At 42.9% G+C, this 23,923-nt stretch overlaps 2 protein-coding genes and 1 pseudogene across 2 annotated transcripts; 2 read left to right on the top strand and 1 right to left on the bottom strand.

The window, feature by feature from the left end:
- Window positions 1-475: 475 nt before the first annotated feature.
- On the bottom strand, window positions 476-6,156 carry xab2 (XPA binding protein 2). Its single transcript, XM_086132080.1, has 19 exons — window positions 6,000-6,156; window positions 5,545-5,693; window positions 5,297-5,420; window positions 5,000-5,197; window positions 4,794-4,928; window positions 4,532-4,696; window positions 4,178-4,322; window positions 3,941-4,092; window positions 3,414-3,533; window positions 3,206-3,337; window positions 2,867-2,998; window positions 2,621-2,734; window positions 2,379-2,541; window positions 2,108-2,298; window positions 1,699-1,821; window positions 1,446-1,617; window positions 1,231-1,357; window positions 1,039-1,142; window positions 476-919 (listed from the first exon to the last, which is right to left on the bottom strand). Exons 1-19 carry the CDS (start codon window positions 6,033-6,035, stop codon window positions 858-860), a joined length of 2,544 nt encoding a protein of 847 aa, XP_085988206.1. The 5' UTR covers window positions 6,036-6,156; the 3' UTR covers window positions 476-857.
- LOC147192878 (myosin-3-like) lies at window positions 6,050-8,211 on the top strand (annotated as a pseudogene).
- A 1,926-nt stretch (window positions 8,212-10,137) lies between these two features.
- Window positions 10,138-19,983, top strand: LOC147192877 (myosin heavy chain, fast skeletal muscle-like). Its single transcript, XM_086132804.1, has 39 exons — window positions 10,138-10,341; window positions 10,586-10,729; window positions 10,812-10,968; window positions 11,047-11,074; window positions 11,173-11,287; window positions 11,383-11,475; window positions 11,598-11,661; window positions 11,785-11,883; window positions 11,994-12,097; window positions 12,200-12,338; window positions 12,431-12,549; window positions 12,641-12,790; window positions 12,864-13,034; window positions 13,132-13,438; window positions 13,502-13,572; window positions 13,663-13,750; window positions 13,816-13,933; window positions 14,099-14,222; window positions 14,316-14,452; window positions 14,533-14,788; window positions 14,928-15,170; window positions 15,253-15,429; window positions 15,534-15,679; window positions 15,772-15,862; window positions 15,952-16,341; window positions 16,425-16,551; window positions 16,626-16,744; window positions 16,861-17,057; window positions 17,159-17,342; window positions 17,426-17,591; window positions 17,845-17,969; window positions 18,068-18,376; window positions 18,442-18,645; window positions 18,730-18,855; window positions 18,942-19,112; window positions 19,204-19,308; window positions 19,396-19,491; window positions 19,588-19,719; window positions 19,874-19,983. The coding sequence occupies exons 1-39, from the start codon at window positions 10,138-10,140 to the stop codon at window positions 19,889-19,891; spliced, it is 5,814 nt and encodes a 1,937-aa protein (XP_085988930.1). The 3' UTR covers window positions 19,892-19,983.
- Window positions 19,984-23,923: the final 3,940 nt, after the last annotated feature.

Genomic DNA, 23,923 nt, shown 5'->3' with positions numbered 1-23,923 from the left:
TGTTCTTTTTCTTCAATTGGCACACCGTGTGGAGTTTCACTTTTTTAAAATAAGAACATTTATTGTCCAAAGTTTCTCGGAATCCATTTTGAGAACCTCTAATTTTGGACAGTCCAAATACATTGTTAAGTAATGTTCTGAAGCCTTGTTTCCAGTAGCACTATCACCACAGGAAAGCAAACGCCAAGGGTGCCCCATCACATGATGTTGCTAGGCTTGCATCCAATTGCGCTAACTTTCTAAGAGGATTACCTTTCAGCAATGTTAATCTAATTATGAAAATATTTCTCCATTTGTTGGTACCTTCGGAAAAGGACCAAGTCCATCCCACATAGATTGTTCACCAAAGGAATTTGATAATTATATAATAAACTCAAGGGAATATTAGAATGGGTCGTTAGATACTTTAGCATTGAAAACCAGCACAATGTAAAAGTTAATTTCGTGACATAAATACTGTATTGTGAAAATGAAATGCCTAGTCTTACCAATCTTTATTGATTTAACTCTTCAGGACATTATGTAAAAATATAAGTACAAACTTCATTCATTCTATGAAGGACAGACTTTTTAAACAAAATATTGTAGGACAGAATTCCATTAATCCAAAAGCGAACTATTCACCTCCCCAATTGCTCTACCACATACTTGAGAAAGCCTGACCCAGTGTGGTCATGACAAAAAAGTGCATGTTACTTTCTCCAGGCAAAAATGTGGAGGGACGAAGCCATGCTGTCATCACACGTCTCAGGAGTGAATGCAAGAAATGTACTCAAATTCTCAAATGTATATTTTATGATTTAAGAACGATGACTACAATGTTACAAAAGTCACTAAGTCTTCTTGAGAAGGTTTTCTCAATCATCTTTCAGGCCTCCGTAGACAGCAGTGGGAACACTCTTCTGTTCCAGCTGCACTTCTGTAAGTAGGGAGACAACAGGGGGTTAACAATAAACATGCTGCCTTGGATGACAAAAAGTCACCCCCCCCCCAAATAAAAAAAACAAAAAAACATTTGAAGCCAGTCATGTCACTCACCCTCCGGGCCTTGCCCATCGTCCTCATCCTCGTCATCAATATTAATCTCATCAGGATTGGCTTGTTTGGCCAGCTCGGCTAACTCAGTGCGGGATGTGTCACTCCTGCAAATGCAGAAAATACGTTTATTCTGTATATACTTTAAAATATATCAACATTTGGATAATATAGACATTGAAAAAAATGACTGACCTAATAAAGAGAATCTTTTCTTTTGGCTTGGGCTTATCCTGCTCTGCCTCTGCTGCAAGCTGCTGCGCTTTCTGCTCCAACATTTTCATGTCGTCAATTCCCAACTGGCCTGGGGCAAGATCTGACACTGGACACACGTGCAAAAAAGTGTTTGCAATTAATGCCCAGTTACTAAATTCTTGTCTCAGCCAAAGGACCAGAGGCAGTCATCTTACCGGTGCCTGTGGAGCTCGTTGTGGCCTTCAGCATCTGAGATGACATGAAGTTGACCTGAGTGTTGTACGTGGCCTGGACACTGCGCTTGATTCGCAGCATCTCTCTAATGGTGTCCTCGTTTCCGTGGCGGATCTCAAATTCTTTCCACGTCTGCCAGAACACAGCTGTGACCTGAGGGGGGAAAACAAATTATAATACATGTGAAAATCATTGGTGGAAAAGGGTCACTCGTCAGTTGGAGGCTGCTCTTACCCTGGGGTCGCAGATCTGAGAGCAGTAGGAATAGATGGCTCTGGCCCGATCAATTTCACCCAGTTTGCTCTCCATGTCTGCAAATCGCAAGCATATGTCCCTGGAATGCTCATCAGGGAGTACCTGAAGAAATAAGGAATGGGGGAGGAGAATTAGGGGGAGGGAGTCATTTCTGAAATCAACTGAAATCACTTGTGTCACAGGCTACATTTAAAATAAAACGTTTGTTGATGTTAAAAATGAAACATTTTCCTCACAATTGCAAGATATAGAGGCATTATGATGAATCGGTAATCTGTATTAACGAGAAGTAAAATATAAGTACTTGCACTCGGTGTGAAAAGGGTGGTATCGGTGCATCGCTAGCATTTAAAGATAGCTGGCGAGTCGGAACGACAGCTGAATGTACCTCGATAGCCTTCTGGTAAATGGCCCTGGTGTACGTGACGCCATATATTTCGGCCGCTCTCTTGATGTAGATATTGAACATCTGGTGTCGCTCCTCATTTTCTACCGCCTGCGTCGCTCTTTCGTAAACAGCCATGGCGTGACGTGCCAGTCCGTACTCCTCCTCCAGCTTGGCGTACAGCAGGTAGATGGCTGGAACGCCGTGCAGGACGCGTATGATATTAGAGCGAAAAATGTGAGCGAAAAGTGATGATTTTCCAAAAGCTACTCACTCTTGGCGAATTTGGCGGGGCAGCCATCGAGAGCTTGTTCGAAGAGATCTCTGGCTCTCTCCAGCTTTTTGCCTGCGTATCGGTCAATGAACTTGGTGAGGTAAGTGTTCCAGATGTCATAAACATTTGGCCACTTGAAGAGGGCGATGCCACGCTCATACGCCTGGAGACAAAAGGCAATGCATTCAACAGAGATCAATGGGCTATACATGGATACAACATATACATTGCCGGGTTATTACTTTGAAGCTCTCTTCAAAGTATTGGTGCTCTTCGAGGAACATGGCGTAGTTGATGATGATCTGCGGCGTGGCGATGCGCAGGTCAATAATGCGGTCATACACTGCTTTTGTAGACTGGAGGGAGATTAGAACAAAGCAACATGTTTACAGTTCACACAAACAAAGATAGCGAGGATATTTATTGGATGCATTAGCAACCCCCGCCCCCTCCAAAAAAAAATTTACGAAATAGATATAGATACTCACCTGGAATGTGCCTAGACTCTCTTCCAAGTCTGCCAACATGGACCAGACCTTCAAAGACTTGTAGACTCTGTTTTGGACTGGCTCGGAGGCATCGAAGTACTCAGCCTTCTTGGATGGGATGGCTGTGGCTTTCTAAAGTCATCAAATGGATGGGATATAAGAACGCTAAGTGGTTGAGTTATACTGACGTCGTAAACATTATACACATATAAAAACAATTGCTTTCCACCACTGATTTTCTCAATACAGCAGGGATTTCTACAACGGAAAAGTAGATATGTTCCACACACAAAAAAAAAAAAAGACTAATGTTACCTAGAATAAAAATTCATGGCTCACCCTCAGTATCCTCAGTGCCTGCTCATAGTTTTCGTGTCGGAGTTCCATCTCTCCATATTCGCACCAAACTGTGGCCAGGTCGTCCACCTGCTTGTAGTTCACTTTGGTGGCCTTCTCAAAGATGGTCCTGGCCTAAATGATACAAAGCATTTAAAGTATTTCCCCTACAGATCGTCCATCGAGTATCCTTCAGGCTGTTTGTACCTACATCATCCAGCTGCTCGTTGTCTTCATAGAATTTAGCAAAGGTGACCCAGAGCGTGTGAGGCTTCCCGGTGGCTTTTATGGGATCAACAGTCTGCACCGCCTCCGTGTATGTGTTGATGATCTGGAGAGTGGACGGAATATAGATAAGATACTCGTCATATAGTGCTACAGTAGTGTGATGCAGGTTGTTGCTATTGACGGTAGGGTTCGGTCCCTATCACTCGAGAATAGCTAGGGTGAACTCTATTTGTGTGTTGACATGCCTTTAAGGGGGTGTGGGGTCAGTCGGGTTTGGTTTACCAAATGGTTAGTCTGCATGTTGTCATCTGCTACATGACCCTTGCAAGTGTTTTCATTTTGGATTTGTTTATACGGCTGCTTGTCCCATTCAGTAAACAATTTAAAGCGCACCATTGAGTTTAGCTCGACTGAGCAACAGTTTGTATCTGAAGAAATGTGTACGTTGAGACACTCGTAAGTCAAGAACTGTACCTCGGGTTCAGTAAGAGCGAACAGCCAAAAACTCACCTGCCGTGGAATACCCTCGTACAGTTTGACACGTTTGTGCCACTCATGGACATTGTGGGGGTTCTGTCGCAACAGCACACTGTTCAGAAGAAGAGGTCGCCGTGTTATCAGCTCCTCAAAGCGGGCGAGTCGAAGCTCCAAGTCGATGTCGTCTTGGGGAGTGAAGGACAAAGTGAATAAACATGTGTGATAGAGTAAACACTGGATGTTAAGGGCTTTCGATGAGGCCACACGAACCCTCTTCGTCCTGGCCCATCTCGGAGGTGGTTTCCATCTTGGCTGCGATCATGCTTTCTTCAAACTGAGCGTAACTGTCAAAGACTTGGGTGAAATCCCTGACGGTCACCACGGTAAGAATGGCCTCCTCATACACATCACGGGCCTATAAGACACAAAAAAATGATTTATTGTATTTCCTCATACACTTAATAATCTGCAGCGAGTACTAGTCATCTGTTGGGGTATGGTGTTTATACAGCAATGCATTTACTAATTCAAGGAAGCATCGATTAAAGCAGAGGCCATTATTTGAAGAAATGTGGTTTAGAATATCCAGAGTTGTGTGCTTTGGACAGTCATTTGTTTACAAACCTTTTCAAAGACGCCACTCCTGATGTAATAATCAGCCAAAGAGCACCACAGCTTGCCAAGCTGGTCCGTAAAGCGAGTGAGCCCACCCCGAATGATAGCACCAACATTTAGAGAAGTCACCTTGTCGGGGTTCTGCGAAATCAGGTCACATAGCTCGTGCCACAACTGTATCAAGAAAGATATATTATAATTACAAATTTGTCATGTTAGGGTAAAATATATACAGTATGTGGACATTTCCAGGGAATGTTGACAAACTTACCTGGTAGTTAGATTTGCCTTCTTTGGACACAAAGCTTTCATCATTGACAACAGCCGCGAGACGTACAGCAGCTTCATCCAAGCGGCCAACAGACTTTAAGTACTCAATATAATCTTCTGCATTCTCTGGAGAAAGCTGCACATACACAGTTTGACATTTTAAAAAAATATATGTGGCAGGTATTGCCAACTCTTGCTTGTCAGTACCTTGAGGTATCTGCGGTAGACTCGTATGGCCGTCTCAGGCAGGGGCAAGCATCGGACAAAGCGAAGATAGAGAGGCCAGATGCGTGGATGCTGAGTAACAGGAAGAGCTCGAAGCGCACGGTCAAATGATCGCCGACTCCTTGTGATCTTACATTGCAACACTAGGAACTGGCAATAGTCGGTCCATATCCTGGGCATCTGGAGTCGCAGCAGATGGAAGCGCAATTTCAGTCAATAATTTCTTGTTACATATAAATTATTTCAATCAAATATTTGGCTTGTTAACATAGTTATGACCTTGTGCATGAACACCAGCGCTCTTTCATGGCAGTTGTTGATTTCTTCATACACTGGTTCGTTTATACATTTCCCTTTGACTTGTTTCCTCCTCTCCCTCAGGTAATTGTACCATAATTTATAACTGTGGGAAAGCATAGTTTAAAAAAATCATTCGCACCCCACATCCTTTGCTTTTTGACTTAAACATATTGCGTGCGTGTGTGTAAGTACAAACAATATTGTGTGCAACTCTGAAGAGTGCATACCTTCCAGGTAGCTCTTTCAGAGCTCGTTCATAGATCATGTTGAGGACGGGTTTGGACGCATTCTGTTTAAACTCGATGTAACGCATCCAGCACTTAACTGAATATGGATTTCTGATAATCTCCTCCTCATACGGCAGATCATCGTCCTCCTAATAAAGCGGAAAATCAAATCACACTTAGCAAGTTAGACAAATTTCAGGAACTGTACGACCACGACTATTTTCATACATTCGTCCGTAAAATGTTTCCATTAGCAAAATTATACATAACATAACCAAATATATTCGAGGGTCAAACTAAGATCACCCAACACTTTCCTCAATAAACAACAAGATAACACCAGCGTCGCATATGCAAAGCAAGCGTAGCATTCCAGCAAGCGTTAGCGTTAGCTCTTAGCAACCCGCGAATTTTTAGTATATTTAGATAAACAGTTTAACTGAAATAAAACTTACAAAGATAACATCCTGTTTTCCATTTACCGACGGCATTTCAACCACGGTAAATGGCTGATGAATGTAAATTCGTTTTGTTGGCTTTTGCTATCGTTAGCTAGCCGTCGCTCCCAAGCGTGTAAAATGAGAGCTTTTTCAGACAGTGACACACTGACAAACTTCTGGTCACGTGTGTCCCTGTAAGCCAATGAATTGGGAACAGCCGTAAAGTCTTCCCTTCTGTCGTAACACGTTACCTCCAAATCAGACACTTTCATAATTTATGGTAAATATTAAAATGTAATTAAATGAAAAGGTATAGCGCCACCTCTCCCATTATATTTCACTCAGTCATGAACTACGTAGAGTTCATTGAGGAAACAACTATATAAGACGGACTCTCATTGAGAAAATCATTACATAGGTGTATGCCTAACACCTAACTCTATGCTTAAAGCTTGCAGGCGTTCTTTAAAAGACATTAATCCTGATATGGCAAAAGTGTAGCTGCACTTTTTGCAATGTTTAACTCTTCTAATGGCATTTGAGGCTTGCACATTGGTGTAAAAAAAAAAATCACCATTCCTAAGCATTGTAACCATCCATTCATAATCACAATTTCCCAACAGAAAAAAATCCAGACGGACTAAAAAGATGGACTAGTTTTGCTTCACTCTCAGGTTCCTACTCAGTGATCCATACGAGCACGTGTCTCTTAAACAAGCACAGAGATAGATGCTTAAGGGGACAAAGGAGATCTGAGACATGATTGTTTTTCACGTTCAGAACACCAGCCTCCTCAACACCAAGAAGAAGCTGGAGGCGGACTTTGTCAAGGTTCAAGGTGAAGTTGAAGATGCCGTTCAGGAAGCACGGAATGCTGAGGGGAAGGCCAAAAAGGCTATCACCGATGTGAGTGTCAGTGACAGTAATTTCTAGCCATTTTTTTTTTTGTCGTAGTGTGTTTTTGAGGCACCACTATAAACATAATATCCACATTTAAAACATGGGTTAGACATTCAATCACAAAAGCATTATGAGAAGGATCTCTGTCACAATGGCTTTGTCGTCACATTTCAGTCAAAACATTGCTGACCCAGATAGGTCAGAAACATTTACGATTGATGTACAAAATTCTATTTCATGCAATTAATCGCATGCCCGAGGCTGAAAAAAGGACATTACAAAAATCGCATTTCATTCTGCGGTGTGGTACCACCGTGATTTTGTTGCCGCCATATAGTTTCGTTTTACTCACCTAAAACTTCAGGCTGCCATGATGTCCGAGGAGCTGAAGAAGGAGCAAGACGCCAGCGCTCACCTGGAGAGGATGAAGAAGAACCTAGAGGTCACTGTCAAGGACCTGCAGCATCGCCTGGATGAGGCCGAAAGCCTCGCCATGAAGGGTGGCAAGAAGCAACTCCAGAAACTGGAGGCTCGGGTATGATCTGTAGCCTGCATGTATCCACTTCTGGACATACATTGCAGTTTCAAATTGAAAACGTGCTGTACCGATACATCATGTTGGTGCGTGAGCTCGAATCAGAGGTCAATGCCGAACAGAGATGTGGAGCCAAGTCTATCAAAGGAGTCCGCAAATACGAGAGGAAAGTCAAGGAGCTGACTTACCAGGTATAACTACTCGATAAAAACGCCAAACTGTCTTCCATTGCTGATTATGCAATATTTTATGTACGGACTGAGGAGGACAAGAAGAACGGGACGAGGCTTCAGGATCTGGTGGATAAACTGCAACTGAAAGTCAAGGCTTACAAAAGACAAACTGAGGAAGCTGTAAGTCAAATAATATGAATGTTCATCATCCCACCCCCGGGCTGACTTCAGGACATAACCGGACTGTAAATATGTGACACTTGTCCATTTTAAACCACAGGAGGAGCAGGCCAAAACTCACATGTCAAGGTTCAGAAAGGTCCAGTGTGAGATGGAGGAGGCTCAGGAGCGTGCCTACATCGCCGAGTCCCAGGTCAACAAGCTGATTTTGGAAAGGTAACGTTTGGGCAACTGCAATCAGACAAAAAGTGACGTCTACGCATTGTTGTCGTTTCGCATCAGGCAATATATTGTACAAAACATCTTTCACAACAGCCGTCGCTGTAACAAAGCGCTTTCAAGGAGATTGAACATAAAATAACAGTAATACTGTACTCGTTTTTTTCCCCCAGAGTGACTCTGCTGAGTAAGAGTACCGCGAAAATGCCTTTGAACAGTATTAGTAAAATATGATGCATACGATAACGGGCTCATCAATAAAGAATGTATTTATTATCGCTGTCCTGAATCTTTGTATTTGTTTTCTGGTAGCTTTGATCTTATCGTAACATCTGCGACTCAAAAAAATAAAAATAAAAAAAGAGAATAAGTCGTGGCGAGAGGGAGGTTTCACCCCCGTTGAGCTAGCAACAAACATACAGTGAAAGTCTGCAGGGGGCACATGCATCATGGAGCATTAACAGATGTCAGCGACTTGCCGTATCATATGCAGCAAGTGGATTAAGTTCAATTGGCTCGTGTGGAATTTATTTCGGGCCTGATCTCAAATGAGTTGGCAAGTGTTTGCTTATCCATTTAGGGACAAGCATCGCTGACAACTGAAACACGTTATGGGCAGGACCACATCTTTAATTCTATTACAGGAATATGAGATGCACGGCAGACAGGTATTGAAGACCGCCCACGTCTGGCTGTGTTTCCAAATTAAACATGAAGCATGGCGGTATGTTGTCATGATGGAGAATTACAACTAATTATCCTCCACTTTATACCTAATTTGCGGGGTCATACCATCTTGAAGAGACAACAAAAATGTGTTGGTTAAGAATAGATTTCCAATTAAGCCACAATTCGTGACTTAAGTGTCGCATATACATTTCAGTCAGAGGCAGAAAATAGTTTTTTTTCTTCGAGAGGCTAATGAACTCAAGGCAGGGTGGTGAGCGTCTTTCTTTCACGACAAAGATTTCAAACATGCAAGTGTCCTGCAACTGAACACCAGTGGAATTCAGATGAGTCTTCCAGCCGTCAAGCCATCCTCTCCTTCAAGCTATTCGGGATTAAAGACGCTTGATGTTAATGACATGTTGCAATGTCCTTTTAAATCAGGAACGACATTTATTGGAAGCGTACACAAACAATATTCTGGCTATTTCATGAACGAGCAGTGATATCGCTTTCGTGCTTGCACTTGGTGGCAACGGTGATCCGACATCCACAGTTGCAGCATATTTTTCCCTCAATAACTGCTTTATTCATTCTCATAAAATTATTTTACATACATAAGGTATCAATTACATTTTTCTGTGTAGCGTATATTCCTTTTATCATCATTTTCAGTGTTCATTTCACCATCCTGTGTGGAAATTAGCTGTATAAATACCATCACAAGTCTCCCTTAATATTTACCTCAGGTAGGTCTTTTTTAACTACACACATATAAATATATATTTTTCCCAATTAAATTTATTTAAATGTATGATTGCACAACACAGCGTGCGGGATTGGAATTTCCCACGGGATCGATCCGTTCAAGCAGATGGTGTAACTTCATCCCACATTTTTCAAATTCTAAGAACAAATGTCCCCCCACCCTGCCACTAAATAGGCATCAGGACAAAAAGGGGCCATGACCAAATTTGAGCGAGGGTCTCCTGCTGACCAGGCGCTCCGAGCCTCTATAAAAAAGGCAGCCCTGCACTACTGTATGAACTGATAGGCTTCCAACACAGGTGAGTGTGTGGGCGTGGGGTTCTTTTCTCTTGACTGATGAGTTGATTTAGTGACAACTGAGTGGAGGTCATTTTAGATCCATACCTCCAGGTTAAATAATAATCATATAAATCCCAAAATTATTGACGACCTCACTCTCAATGGTTCTCTTATTTGTTGTTAAATTCTGGACTGAATGTATAAAATGTTTGAAAGTGTTTGCACTAAATGTGTTTGTTTTGTTTTGGGTTTTTTTTTTTTTACAGCATCGCGAGACTCTATTGGACACAGTAACCTTGATTCATTATTTTGAAGAGCAAAGAGGTAAAAGAGCTTACTAACACTCAATTCATTCATGTTGTTTGTGGCCGGAGCCATAACCAAACAATCACCGCCATTTGAATACTTTAGCAGTCTCCATTAAAGTGCCACCATGAGCACCGATGCAGAGATGGAGCAGTACGGCGCTGCAGCCATTTACCTCCGAAAGCCAGAGAAGGAGCGGATCGAGGCTCAGGCAGCTCCCTTTGATGCCAAAACCGCCTACTTTGTGGTTGATCCGGCTGAGATGTATCTCAAGGGTAAACTCACAAAGAAGGAGGGTGGAAAAGCCACAGTTGAAATTGATGGTGGAAAGGTAGGCAACTGATTGTCGTACTCCAACAACTTTCCACTTCTCATTAATGTAAGACCGTTTTGAGGTAGTGAGTTATTGACCTGGCTTAACTCATTCAGTACCAGCCATTTCTAGACCAAGTCTGAAAAGACGTTTAAAAACGTCTTTGGGACTGAATGAATTTGAACTAAACTTTGAGTGCTTTCAGTCTTACTCTCAATAATCCTCCAGTGAATGAAGACAAAAATCCTGTCTCATTATTCAGACCGTAACTGTGAAAGAGGACGACATCCACCCCAGAAACCCCCCAAAGTTCGATAAAATTGAGGACATGGCCATGATGACCCACCTCAATGAACCTTGTGTATTGTATAACCTCAAAGAGCGTTATGCATCATGGATGATCTATGTGAGTTTCGACTTATTAGCTATCTTTTTTTTTTATCACATTATGCATTTACGCCGCTCACTTCTCATTTCGGATTTTGCAGACCTACTCTGGGTTGTTCTGCGTTGTCGTGAATCCCTACAAGTGGCTTCCGGTGTACGACGCTACGTGTGTCTCGGCCTACAGGGGTAAAAAGAGGATTGAGGCTCCGCCCCACATCTTCTCCATCTCCGACAACGCCTATCAGTTCATGCACACGGGTAAGAAAAGCCAGGTGACTTGAGGTGTTGACAACAATGCAAAGATGTTGAGTGAAATTGTGTCAATGATGCTCTCAGATCGTGAGAACCAGTCTGTCCTGATTACGTGAGTATAGCGAATAATATCGGATTCTCTTTTTTTTTTTTTTTTTTTTTTTATTGAGAGGAAATAAAGCCTAATACTTAATTTGGTTTGTTACGCAGCGGAGAATCCGGCGCGGGAAAGACTGTCAACACCAAGCGTGTCATCCAATACTTTGCAACAATTGCAGCTATTGGTTCCAAGAAGTCTGAACAACAAACAGCAGGCAAAATGCAGGTAAATTGCTTACCTGCTGTACTTTACTGTACGTATTAACAGAATTGGGGGAGAACAATCATCACACTACAGTATTTAAATGCATTTTTTTGCAGGGCTCTCTTGAAGACCAAATTGTTGCGGCCAACCCTCTGCTGGAGGCGTACGGTAATGCCAAAACTGTGAGGAATGACAACTCCTCTCGTTTTGTAAGTAAATGAAATCATGTTTTGCTTTGTTTTAATCCCTCAATGTAATTTTATTGAATCAAAAAGCTTCTGTTTTTTTTGTTGTAGTTAAATTAATCTATATACACATACATGTTTTTTAGGGTAAATTCATCAGGATCCACTTTGGCTCCAGTGGAAAACTGTCCTCAGCTGATATCGAAACGTGTGAGTTGAAACTTGTTGCAAGTACAAGTAAAAATACACTCAAGACTAATGTTTGGTCGGACAATAACAATCATAGAAAATGTGACATTGCTACACTGAGCCCCATTTAATTATGACTCTTAGATCTCCTGGAGAAGTCCCGTGTCACTTTCCAGTTGTCAGCTGAGAGGAGCTACCATATCTTTTATCAGTTGATGACTGGACATAAACCTGAGCTACTGGGTAAATTAGGATTGCGCCAAGAAAAAAAAAGGCTGATAATATCCCCAGAAAATGGCCCACTTGAAGTTACTGAAATATTAACTTGTGCTTTTTGTTTTTAACCTTGGTAGAGGCTCTTCTGATCACCACCAACCCATACGACTACCCAATGATCAGCCAGGGTGAAATCACCGTCAAGAGCATCAACGACGTCGAGGAGTTCACCGCAACAGACGTAAGGATGCAATTCTGAATACGACTATTGAGGTTTGCTGTATCATTAGAACGGGAAAGAATGATTATGATCCAAAATAACAATGGCTAATGTACATGACAGACAGCTATTGACATCCTGGGATTCAGCGCAGAAGAGAAACTAGGCATCTACAAGCTGACTGGTGCCGTGATGCATCATGGAAACATGAAGTTCAAGCAGAAGCAGCGTGAGGAGCAGGCTGAGCCCGATGGCACTGAGGGTAAGTCTTGGGTATAACAGCGACTGTATCGAGGGTGGAAGATCAACTCACATTCGTGTCTAAGCTCACTGCTCAATCGTATCTTTTATTAGTGGCTGACAAGATTGCTTATCTTATGGGCCTGAACTCAGCTGATATGCTGAAAGCATTGTGCTACCCCAGAGTCAAAGTTGGTAACGAGATGGTGACCAAAGGTCAGACTGTCCCACAGGTAAGAAAAATCTAATTGAAACTGTAGTATTTCCACATTGAAGGAAACTTTTTTTTTTAAACCAATGACCACCCGAACATCTCCTCATCAGGTCAACAACGCTGTCTCAGCTTTGTGCAAATCCGTCTATGAGAAAATGTTCTTGTGGATGGTCATCCGCATCAATGAGATGTTGGACACAAAGCAGCCGAGACAGTACTTCATCGGGGTGTTGGATATCGCTGGGTTTGAGATCTTCGATGTAAGTCTCACTCATCACATATTTTAGGTTTAAAAAGATCAGATCATTGAACTGATTCAACGGGATACTGCAGTTCAACAGCTTGGAGCAACTGTGCATCAACTTCACCAATGAGAAACTGCAACAGTTTTTCAACCAACACATGTTTGTCCTGGAGCAAGAGGAATACAAGAAAGAAGGCATTGAATGGGAATTCATTGACTTCGGCATGGACTTGGCTGCTTGCATTGAGCTTATTGAGAAGGTGAGACACACACTGGAAATCAGACAGGATTCAATTTGGTGACATGTCTTGATTTGTAAGTATCGAAGTAATCCTGAACTGGTTTGTATTGGTTCAGCCAATGGGGATCTTCTCCATCCTTGAAGAAGAGTGCATGTTCCCCAAGGCCTCTGACACAACGTTCAAGAACAAGCTGCACGATCAGCATCTTGGCAAGACCAAAGCCTTTGAGAAGCCAAAGCCGGCCAAGGGCAAGGCCGAGGCCCACTTCTCGCTGGTCCACTATGCCGGTACAGTGGACTACAATATCAATGGCTGGTTGGACAAGAACAAGGACCCACTGAACGACTCCGTTGTCCAACTCTACCAGAAGGCAGCAAACAAACTGCTGGCTATGTTGTATGCGGCTCATGCTTCAGCTGAAGGTAAAATTAGAAGATTCATTTGAGAGATGGACCTTTTCTAATCACACTTGTTTTGATACACAGAATCTGGCGCAAAGAAGGGTGGTGGAAAGAAGAAGGGTGGTTCCTTCCAGACAGTGTCTGCTCTTTTCAGAGTATGTTTTCTGAAAGAGTTTTTTTTAAAAAGTCAAACTTTGGTCATGTTGGAAAGTGACTGACCAGGAATTCTTTTTGCTGATCCAAAGGAAAACTTGGCCAAGCTGATGACCAACTTGAGGAGCACCCACCCTCACTTTGTGCGTTGCCTGATTCCCAACGAATCGAAAACCCCGGGTAAGACGTTTTAAGTTATTTTCCTGAACTGCAGTCAGTAAAAACAAAACGTCTTTTGCATTCAGGTCTTATGGAGAACTTCTTGGTCATCCACCAGCTGAGGTGCAATGGTGTGCTGGAGGGCATCAGAATCTGCAGGAAGGGTTTCCCCAGCAGAATCCTCTACGGTGATTTCAAGCAAAGGTAGCTATAATTTTGTTGAAATGTCTTCACGAAGGAACCCTTTCAGGGACAGCGGTTACTCCAGTGGACAGCTTACCATGTTATCAGGTTACAGGGTGCATGAAAGGGTTCAAGTGAACTGAATAAAATTTGCAGTAGTTAACCATCCAGCCTTGTTTTTTGCAGATACAAAGTACTGAATGCCAGCGTCATCCCCGACGGTCAGTTCATTGACAACAAGAAGGCTTCGGAGAAACTGCTGAGCTCCATTGACGTGGATCACACTCAATACAGATTTGGACACACAAAGGTGCATTCATGGAGTCCAAAATAGAGATGACATTCATGTATTCTGTCGGATACATATTTGGTAATGACTCGTTTACTTCAATTGGTGACCTAGGTGTTCTTCAAAGCCGGTCTGCTGGGTGCACTGGAGGAGATGAGAGATGAGAAACTGGCTGCATTGGTGACCATGACTCAGGCTCTCTGCAGAGGATATGTGATGAGGAAAGAGTTTGTCAAGATGATGGAGAGGAGGTATGTCGAAGCTGCGTATTTAACAGTCCCCAAAGAAGGCATACTGCAATCAAGTGCATGTGTACCCCCCCCCCCCCCAGAGAATCAATCTTCAGCATCCAGTACAACCTCCGTTCCTTCATGAACGTGAAAAACTGGCCATGGCTGAAGCTGTATTTCAAGATCAAGCCACTCCTGAAGAGTGCTGAGACTGAGAAAGAGCTCCAGCAGATGAAGGAGAATTATGAAAAGATGCAAACAGACCTGGGTACTGCTCTGGCCAAAAAGAAGGAGCTGGAAGAGAAAATGGTTTCCTTGCTGCAGGAGAAGAATGACCTGCAACTGCAAGTAGCAGCGGTAAATAGAAAGTTTAATACAAGGCATGATTCGCAAAGGTCTGCTCTAAATGCAGCTCAAACTAACTAACTACCTGGATCAATATAAAATGTAGATTTATTCGGATGAATAAGTGAATGTTTTTTTGGTCGATATGTAGGAAAGCGATAACCTCTCAGATGCTGAGGAAAGGTGTGAGGGGCTCATTAAGAGCAAGATCCAGCTTGAGGCCAAGCTCAAAGAGACGACCGAGAGACTGGAAGATGAAGAGGAAATCAACGCTGAGCTGACGGCGAAGAAAAGGAAGCTGGAGGACGAATGCTCAGAGCTGAAGAAAGATATTGATGATTTGGAACTCACCTTGGCTAAAGTGGAGAAGGAGAAACACGCCACTGAAAACAAGGTTAACCTCATTTTGACTTGGACTCGATTTCAATTCTCACGGGCAGAAAAAATGGAAATGACATATTGCCTGAATATTTTAGGTGAAAAACCTGACGGAGGAGATGGCATCCCAAGATGAGTCGATTGCCAAGTTAACAAAAGAGAAGAAAGCCCTTCAGGAGGCCCACCAGCAAACACTGGACGATCTTCAGGCAGAGGAAGACAAAGCTAACACTCTGACCAAGGCCAAGACGAAGCTGGAACAGCAAGTGGATGACGTAAGAACACCATTCTGATGACTTTTAGGACTTAGGTGAAATCAGGGCGAATAGCGTTTAAAGATCATGTCTCATTTACCTTAAAAAAAACTGTCATGTAACAGCTTGAAGGCTCACTGGAGCAAGAGAAAAAGCTCCGCATGGATCTTGAGAGAGCCAAGAGGAAGCTTGAGGGTGATCTGAAACTAGCCCAGGAATCCATAATGGACCTGGAGAATGGTAGACAACAATCAGAGGAAAAACTCAAGAAGTAAGAGACAGAAACAAATTTAAGATATTCTTGCTGCGTCCCGCCGCAAACACCAATACAATGGAGCATGTATTTTTCCTTCCCACTCAAAGGAAAGACTTTGAGACCAGCCAGCTGCTCACCAAGATTGAGGACGAACAGTCTCTCGGTGTTCAACTCCAGAAGAAGATTAAGGAGCTCCAGGTAAATTGGAGATCTTATTCGAGTTGATATGAAGATCTCATTGTGTTTCAAGTGATACTCTTAATTGTCCATACGATCCTCAAACGTAGGCTCGTATTGAGGAGCTGGAAGAGGAGATTGAGGCTGAGAGGGCTGCCCGAGCCAAGGTGGAGAAGCAGCGGGCTGACCTCTCCAGGGAACTGGAGGAGATCAGCGAGAGGCTGGAGGAAGCCGGCGGAGCCACGGCCGCGCAGATTGAGATGAACAAGAAGCGAGAGGCTGAGTTCCAGAAGCTGCGTCGTGATCTGGAAGAGTCCACCCTGCAGCACGAGGCCACGGCTGCCGCTCTGCGCAAGAAGCAGGCCGACAGCGTCGCAGAGCTGGGCGAGCAGATCGACAACCTCCAGCGTGTCAAGCAGAAGCTGGAGAAGGAGAAGAGCGAGTACAAGATGGAGATTGACGACATCTCCAGCAACATGGAGGCTGTTGCTAAATCAAAGGCAAGAATAATTTATGAAAGGAAATTATTTGGATCTGAACGATCACGTACTAAAAGTGGACAATCCGTTTTCCTTGATGACAGAGCAACTTGGAAAAAATCTGCAGAACGCTTGAAGACCAGTATGGAGAGCTCAAAAGTAAACATGATGAGAACATCCGTCAGTTGAATGATATCGGCGTTCAGAGGGCAAGACTCCAAACCGAGAACGGTAAGCCAGGTGTGGTAAAACCGATGAAATGTGCAATGTCAATTTTCAAATAACGATCATCATTTGTCATTCAGGTGAGTTTGCTCGTCAGCTTGAGGAAAAGGATGCCCTTGTTTCTCAGTTGACCAGGGGCAAGCAGGCTTTTACTCAGCAAATGGACGAGCTCAAGAGGATGAACGAGGAAGAAGTAAAGGTATGGAATCAACAGAGTTCTTTTGACTCACAAGATGCCATCCTCCTCTTGCATCGCAATACTTTTTTTTTGTAAGTGAAACAATAAATTCAATTCAATTTTGATGGGCTTACCAGGCCAAGAACGCCCTGGCCCATGCCGTCCAGTCTGCCCGCCACGACTGCGATCTGCTCAGAGAGCAGTTTGAGGAGGAACAGGAGGCCAAAGCGGAGCTGCAGAGAGGAATGTCCAAGGCCAACAGTGAGGTGGCGCAGTGGAGATCAAAATATGAGACCGATGCTATCCAGCGCACCGAGGAGCTGGAGGAGGCCAAGTAAATCATTTGGACACCTCTCGGAATTCTATTTATACGTCTTAAGTGCGTACAATTGTCTACACATAAATGACAACCCCAAAAAATATTGCCCATTACAGGAAGAAGCTTGCCCAGCGTCTCCAGGAAGCCGAGGAGTCCATTGAAGCTGTGAACTCCAAGTGTGCCTCTTTGGAAAAGACCAAGCAGAGGCTGCAAGGGGAGGTGGAGGACCTCATGATCGATGTGGAGAGAGCGAATGCCCTGGCTGCTAACTTGGACAAGAAGCAGAGGAACTTTGATAAGGTGAGCTAGCAACTGAATTGAATGACCTGAGTGAAATACAGTCCTGCATCGTACTTCATTTCTAAACGTCTAAAACTTTTCAGGTCCTGGCAGAATGGAAGCAGAAGTTCGAGGAGGGCCAGGCGGAGCTGGAAGGATCCCAGAAGGAGGCCCGTTCTCTCGGCACTGAGCTGTTCAAGATGAAGAACTCGTATGAGGAAGCTCTAGACCAGCTGGAGACCTTGAAGAGGGAGAACAAGAACCTGCAGCGTGAGTGACTCACTGAATTTTAGTGAAGATATGCAACCAAAATAAATTTCTCTCCGGTCCATACCCAAGTGGCATTGTGACAATCAGTAACATATCATCAACACAATCATATCCAGTACTGTACTTTGATAACATTCAGACTGGTCCAGTCCAGTCGAAACGTAAATCAAGGTAGATCTTTCAACATATTCTATAATTCTATTGCCCTTGTCTTAAGAATGTGTTTTAATATTCTGTGTTTCTTCTTTCATAGAGGAAATCTCTGACTTGACTGAACAGATTGGTGAGAGTGGAAAGAGCATCCATGAGCTGGAAAAGGCCAAGAAGACTGTGGAGAGTGAAAAGTCTGAAATACAGACAGCTCTGGAGGAAGCAGAGGTTCAGCAAACAATGTTTTAATCTTTCAAATGTCTGGATTTCAATTGGTTAAGATCGAACTTGGCGAACCAAAGCTACGATTTCAACTTTTGCCACAGGGCACACTGGAGCATGGGGAAGCCAAGATTCTTCGTATTCAGCTAGAGCTCAACCAGATCAAGGGTGAGGTTGACAGGAAGCTGGCCGAGAAGGACGAGGAGATGGAGCAGATCAAGAGGAACAGCCAGAGAGTGATTGACGCCATGCAGAGCACTCTTGATGCTGAGGTCAGGAGCAGGAATGACGTCCTGAGAATCAAGAAGAAGATGGAGGGGGACCTGAATGAGATGGAGATTCAGCTGAGCCACGCCAACAGGCAGGCTTCTGAAGCCCAGAAACAACTGAGGAATGTCCAGGGACAACTCAAGGTTAGCTTCCCGTCTCTGCTTCCGAAATGCTCATGACCATAGAACTGATTTTTTTTTTCTTTCAGGATGCCCAATTGCACCTTGATGAGGCTATTCGAGGCCAGGAAGACATGAAGGAACAGGTTGCCATGGTAGAACGTAGAAATGGCCTGATGGTGGCTGAAATTGAGGAGCTGAGAGCCGCTTTGGAGCAGACTGAAAGAGGACGCAAAGTGGCCGAGCAGGAGCTGGTTGATGCCAGCGAGCGTGTCGGATTGCTTCACTCTCAGGTTCATGCTCAGTAATTCAAACCAAAATCTGTTTCTTAAACAGGGGATACAAACCAAATTCAATTCCTTACCCTTACCATGCAGAACACCAGCCTTATGAACACCAAGAAAAAGCTGGAGGCGGACTTTGTCCAGGTTCAAAGCGAAGTCGACGATGCCGTTCAGGAAGCACGGAATGCTGAGGAGAAGGCCAAAAAGGCTATCACTGATGTGAGTCGTAACACACGCAATTTCCTGACACCACAGACAGCCCAATCAAGATTTTGAAATATCGATTACAATACCCTTGACCTCAGGCTGCTATGATGGCCGAGGAGCTGAAGAAGGAGCAGGACACCAGCGCTCACCTGGAAAGGATGAAGAAGAACCTGGAGGTCACTGTCAAGGACCTGCAGCACCGTCTGGATGAGGCTGAGAACCTCGCCATGAAGGGTGGCAAGAAGCAGCTCCAGAAACTCGAGTCGAGGGTATGTCATCGTATATCGTACTGTATATATTTCTTTCTGAGTATCCCACAGTGTACACCTGAGATCATTTTTTGGGGGATTTCCTCTTCAGGTGCGTGAACTTGAATCCGAAGTTGATGCCGAGCAGAGACGCGGAGCTGACGCTATTAAAGGCGTCCGCAAATATGAGAGGAGAGTGAAGGAGCTGTCCTACCAGGTGAGTTCCATTTCACTGAAATCTCTGTGTCTTCCTGTAAAGTTTGCAAATCCACATTTCAATACCTACATATTTTTCTCGACATAGACTGAGGAGGACAAGAAGAACATGACCAGACTCCAGGATCTGGTGGACAAATTGCAGCTCAAAGTGAAGGCTTACAAGAGGCAGTATGAGGAGGCTGTGAGTACAGTACTTTAAGAAATGTATTTTCATATTGGCTAAAGTTATTCGGGTTTTTTTTCCATAATCTCTGTTCTAACTCTAAATTTTCCACAGGAGGAGCAGGCCAACACTCACATGTCCAGGCTCAGGAAGGTCCAGCATGAGCTGGAGGAAGCTCAGGAGCGTGCTGACATCGCAGAGTCCCAGGTCAACAAGCTGAGGGCCAAGAGCCGTGATGTTGGAAAGGTAACTGAAAAATCATGACAATGCTCACCAGAGTTTACCAGACCTTAATTTCTAAGACTTAAGTTGGGCACTGGCAACATGATGGAGTACGAGATCAACTGAATAGAAAGTTAATTTTGTTCTTGTGTGTGTGTGTGTGTTTTTTTTTTCCTAGTCTGATGCCGCTCAATAAGGGACTCCCTGTGGACAACATTCAACAGAGCTCATATAATATGAAGTAGCTGTTAAAATGTATTTTCCTCAATAAAGTTTCTTCTATTGTATTCATCAATCTGAAGTTCTTGTTAAATGAAATAGTAGCTTTTGAAGCTACACTGGGTACGTTTTATCACATCTGGTTTGTGAATTTGTCAAAGCAAAAGGAAAAGGTGGTTTGCGATAAACCAGTAAAATATTGCAGCAGGAAATGAGATTACTCAACTCCTGACCTTGCATCACTTAATTTCCATTTGCAAAGTAATACGACATGTAGTCAAAGAAAAATTACAATGTACACGGCAAAGTAAAAACCCATATGTGAATATTTCCTGTCAGACCTAGTTAAAGATGCCTTTCCCCTATCACTTGTATTTCAAGCAAAGTGTCAAGAACCCAATGCCATTTATTTTGGTCACGCTAATTAGGGTTGCCCGAGTGAGAACCTGAAAAACAAGACTAAACTAAAAACAGATCAGGTGTAAGCCTGACTGTGACAACCGACAAGTCTCTCTGAACTTTTGCTGACTAATACCAGTCATGCAATCTGATGCAAACGTTAAACTTGTAAACTTATCCTACAGCTATGCCACGACTCTCACAGTCAACTGAACACTCCATATTGCACCTTGTTAGAATGCACTTTCACCTCCGGAGGCAAGCAGTCATGTAAATAAAGTGGTGACCTGCTGAGTAAAACAAGAACAGCTGAAGCTGAATTCATCACTTGGTTCGTGTCTGCTGCGCACTAAAGTAAGAAACTGTGATAGAAATTTAAACTTAAACGACATCTAGCCCCTTACGATTTGTTGAATATGAAATCTGTATTCAATGTATACTTGATGGCACCGAGCCAGGCCGTTGAAAACGCCTTTCTATTTCAGAAAGCTGCCACATCTAAAAAATGCACACGCAAAATAAATTACACGCACCACAAAAAAAAGTTCTCTTCAGCTCCTCTTTAACCATGCCTTTGTTAAACGTGTAGATGAAGTGTCCCTAAAACTATTGAACATCTACTTTAGACACACCTACGGCCGCAAAGTATTCTACTGAACACCTACTGGATTATGTCATTAAAAATAAATGAATTAAATTAAAAATTACGGTAAGAGTGTAAAACGGTGTATTTGCACCATCTAGTGGAGGAATTAGTAGAAGTCAATACATTTAATGACTTCAACTCTTTCCAAAAACTAAATATAGTCAACATTTAACATCAAGTTATCATACAACAGAACACGTCATACATTCGTTAAAATATAGTTAACTTTTTTTTTTTATATCTCAAGTTGTACACTGTAAACTCAGCGTGCCACACACAAAAAAAAAGTCTTGGCGGCAGTGTAAACATTTAAAATTGTCTTTGCCCTTTTGTCTATTCAAAGGATGAACCTCACGTGTTCATCCTGCGCATCGCCACAATCCAAGTGACAGTTTCAAAATGGCCGATCAAAATTGGTCAAAAAACATCTTCAAGGATGAATAAAACAGCATAGCTTCATTATTTCTCAAAATAACTCTTCGACTGCTTGCTTTTCAACATTGCAGTTGAAGATTCAATGCCGCTGACAAGTTTAGTCTCACAGTACGTACATCATTTTATCACTGCTGTGTAAACGATACTTGTGGAATGACAATAAGCCTATTATAAGCTCTGGACTGTTGCAGAAATGTTAAGTACGCTCCCTCTCTCGTACCACTTGTTTGCTTTGCAAGCTCAAACTAGCCCAGTGATGACAGCATAAATTAACAGAAATCCCTTAACCAGTTCACAGGATCATTACCTAACATCCTCAATCAGACCATATTTGAAACACAAAAGCTTTTGTATCTGCTTGATAGGTCACGTGCATTTCCTCAAAATAGTGCAGTTTGCAGTTAACTAATAACTAAAGATAATAACTAATAACTAAAGATAATTCCACATGAAAACAAATAATATATTTCTTTTCATGTGGAATTATCTTTCACTTTTGCTTGCGAGGACGCTCACATGGACTGCAAGTGACCCCGCTGAGCTGCCATGCGATAAATCACTGTCTTGCTGATGGCAGAGAACCTTCTCTCGTCCATTCTAGAAAACTGATTTGGCCTTTTAAAAGCACTCTCTCAAATAAAGAGGTGAAAGTCGAAAGGACGTCTGAGAGAGTTCTTTTAAAGTGTGTCAGACTCCTTGTCTCAAAACATTTTGGAGGTGTTTTATTTCAGTTCAAGGGCTTGATGTCGGGGGGGAGTTGATCGGCAGGGGGCGGGCACTTTAAAAGGATCTAGAGCCACAAGAACGTGCTATGGGGAGAAATATTTTTACATAAATGCTCAGACGATCAGGTAATGTGAAATTATGACGCTATTGCTAGTTTCCGACAAAGCCCATCGTAAGAATCGGACTCCACACAGGAGACATGAAAAGCTGGCAAGAATTTCTCTACTTTAGGTCCATTACACTCACGCTATATTTAACTTGACAAATTCAAGAGGTTCGAGTTCAATAGTGACGCCACCACGATGCCAGTCTGATCTGAGCTGCAACACCGCTCCGAACAATGGCACCGCGTCTTCGCAGCTGAAGTCAAGGTGACCCAAGAAGTCGTCATGCGCTACATTAACAAACCACAACTTTATTGGAGATGAACGACAAGCCGCAAGGTGTCAAACAACTCGCCGCATGATGCATCTCGGCGCCAGGGAACTGCCACCTATTTACGACACCACCTGTAGACCTTTGCTTTTCCGAAAATAGAACCGAAAGCAAAACCAGTGCAACAGGTACAGCTAAAAAATAAATAAATAAAAAAAGCCCAATAAAATGACAGATGGTGAACTTTAACTCAACTCGAGTAGATGTCAGAATCAATTCTATTTAGGCCATCTGGGAAAACATTTGACCTTGTTTGAAATACCATGTGTGTCTAGCACTTTGCTTTGCTTCAAGGTCATCTCCCTTAAATTTAAAAGGCAGCAGCAAAGCTTGACTCAACAAACCATATTTGGAAATAAAACAGATTCATCACATTAACTCATTCACTCCCAAAGACGTTTTTAAACGTCTTTTCAGACTTGGTCCAGAATTGGCTGGTGCTGAATGAGTTAAGAATGAAATGTGCTAAAATGGAATAGGCGTTTTGTCAACGCCATTCTTGGAAATTGACATTGGTCTTGCCTTGTGCTTTTATTGATCATGGCATCTCTACCATCTTGTTTATTGCACGGGACTAATTCGGAGTCTTATCTGAGTCTCGATGACAACTGTTCATCCACCGCATTCCAAGAGGATATGTAATCCCTCCTCAAGTTTTCTGGCATGGCGCTCAGCCTAACTTTTCTGCAACTGTATACCAATGACATTTGCGTGCTTCTCTACAACCAAGCCAGCGCCTGGCACGGTGCACCATGTCAAGATGATCACATGTCGCTGATAATTGAGTCGGAAACAACATTTGCGCATCGTAGATCCCAAGCAACCTCAAATATGCGGCGCCGAATCCCATTATCGTCATCTTTCTTTTTTTTTTTTTTTTAGTTTAGATTCATTTTTAAGTGTATCAACACTGTCTGTACAGTGCCCTTGGGTGGCATGAAAGGTGCTTTTAAATAAAATGCATTATTATTATTATTATATCAGTGTGATAAATATAATATCTAAACATTTTAGCAATTCAATTTCAACAATAACACAACTGGATTCTAACTATATCGCACTGCTGGTGTCTTGTAATTGTTCAACTGAATAATTTCTCAATTTTATTATTATTACCTTTAGCTTCGGCAAAGGGGGGTCGGGTGGGGATAGAATACACGACAACCATAAAACTAGGCACAAGGCAACACAATCACGTTAAATGTCAATGTCACAGGATTAGCGACAACATGACAAGAATACATGACCAAATCGAGCAGGGCACACCTACCAAGGAGACTGGCCTCCTCTATAAAAGACAGCGCCCAGGACTCGGACAATAACCGGTAGGCTTCCAACACAGGTTAGTAAGAAATGGCATCGATGTTT

The sequence above is a fragment of the Hippocampus guttulatus genome, chromosome 16 (genome assembly GCF_054856545.1).
Source record: "Hippocampus guttulatus isolate MCC_2025c chromosome 16, RoL_Hgut_1.0, whole genome shotgun sequence".
NCBI classification, from domain to species: domain Eukaryota; kingdom Metazoa; phylum Chordata; class Actinopteri; order Syngnathiformes; family Syngnathidae; genus Hippocampus; species Hippocampus guttulatus.
The sequence above is the reverse complement of the archived record's forward strand: the minus strand, read 5'-3'. Positions and strand labels throughout refer to the sequence as shown.

Coding starts and splice junctions, on each gene's coding strand:
- xab2 (XM_086132080.1), bottom strand. CDS start 6,035: ATGCCGTCGGTAAATGGAAAACAGGATGTTATCTTT. Junction 3,338..3,413: donor ACAACGAGCAGCTGGATGAT/GTAGGTACAAAC, acceptor TGTATCATTTAG/GCCAGGACCATCTTTGAGAA. Junction 1,618..1,698: donor CTCAGATCTGCGACCCCAGG/GTAAGAGCAGCC, acceptor TTCCCCCCTCAG/GTCACAGCTGTGTTCTGGCA.
- LOC147192877 (XM_086132804.1), top strand. CDS start 10,138: ATGAGCACCGATGCAGAGATGGAGCAGTACGGCGCTGCAGCCATTTAC. Junction 15,171..15,252: donor AACACGCCACTGAAAACAAG/GTTAACCTCATT, acceptor TGAATATTTTAG/GTGAAAAACCTGACGGAGGA. Junction 17,058..17,158: donor GAGGAGCTGGAGGAGGCCAA/GTAAATCATTTG, acceptor TGCCCATTACAG/GAAGAAGCTTGCCCAGCGTC.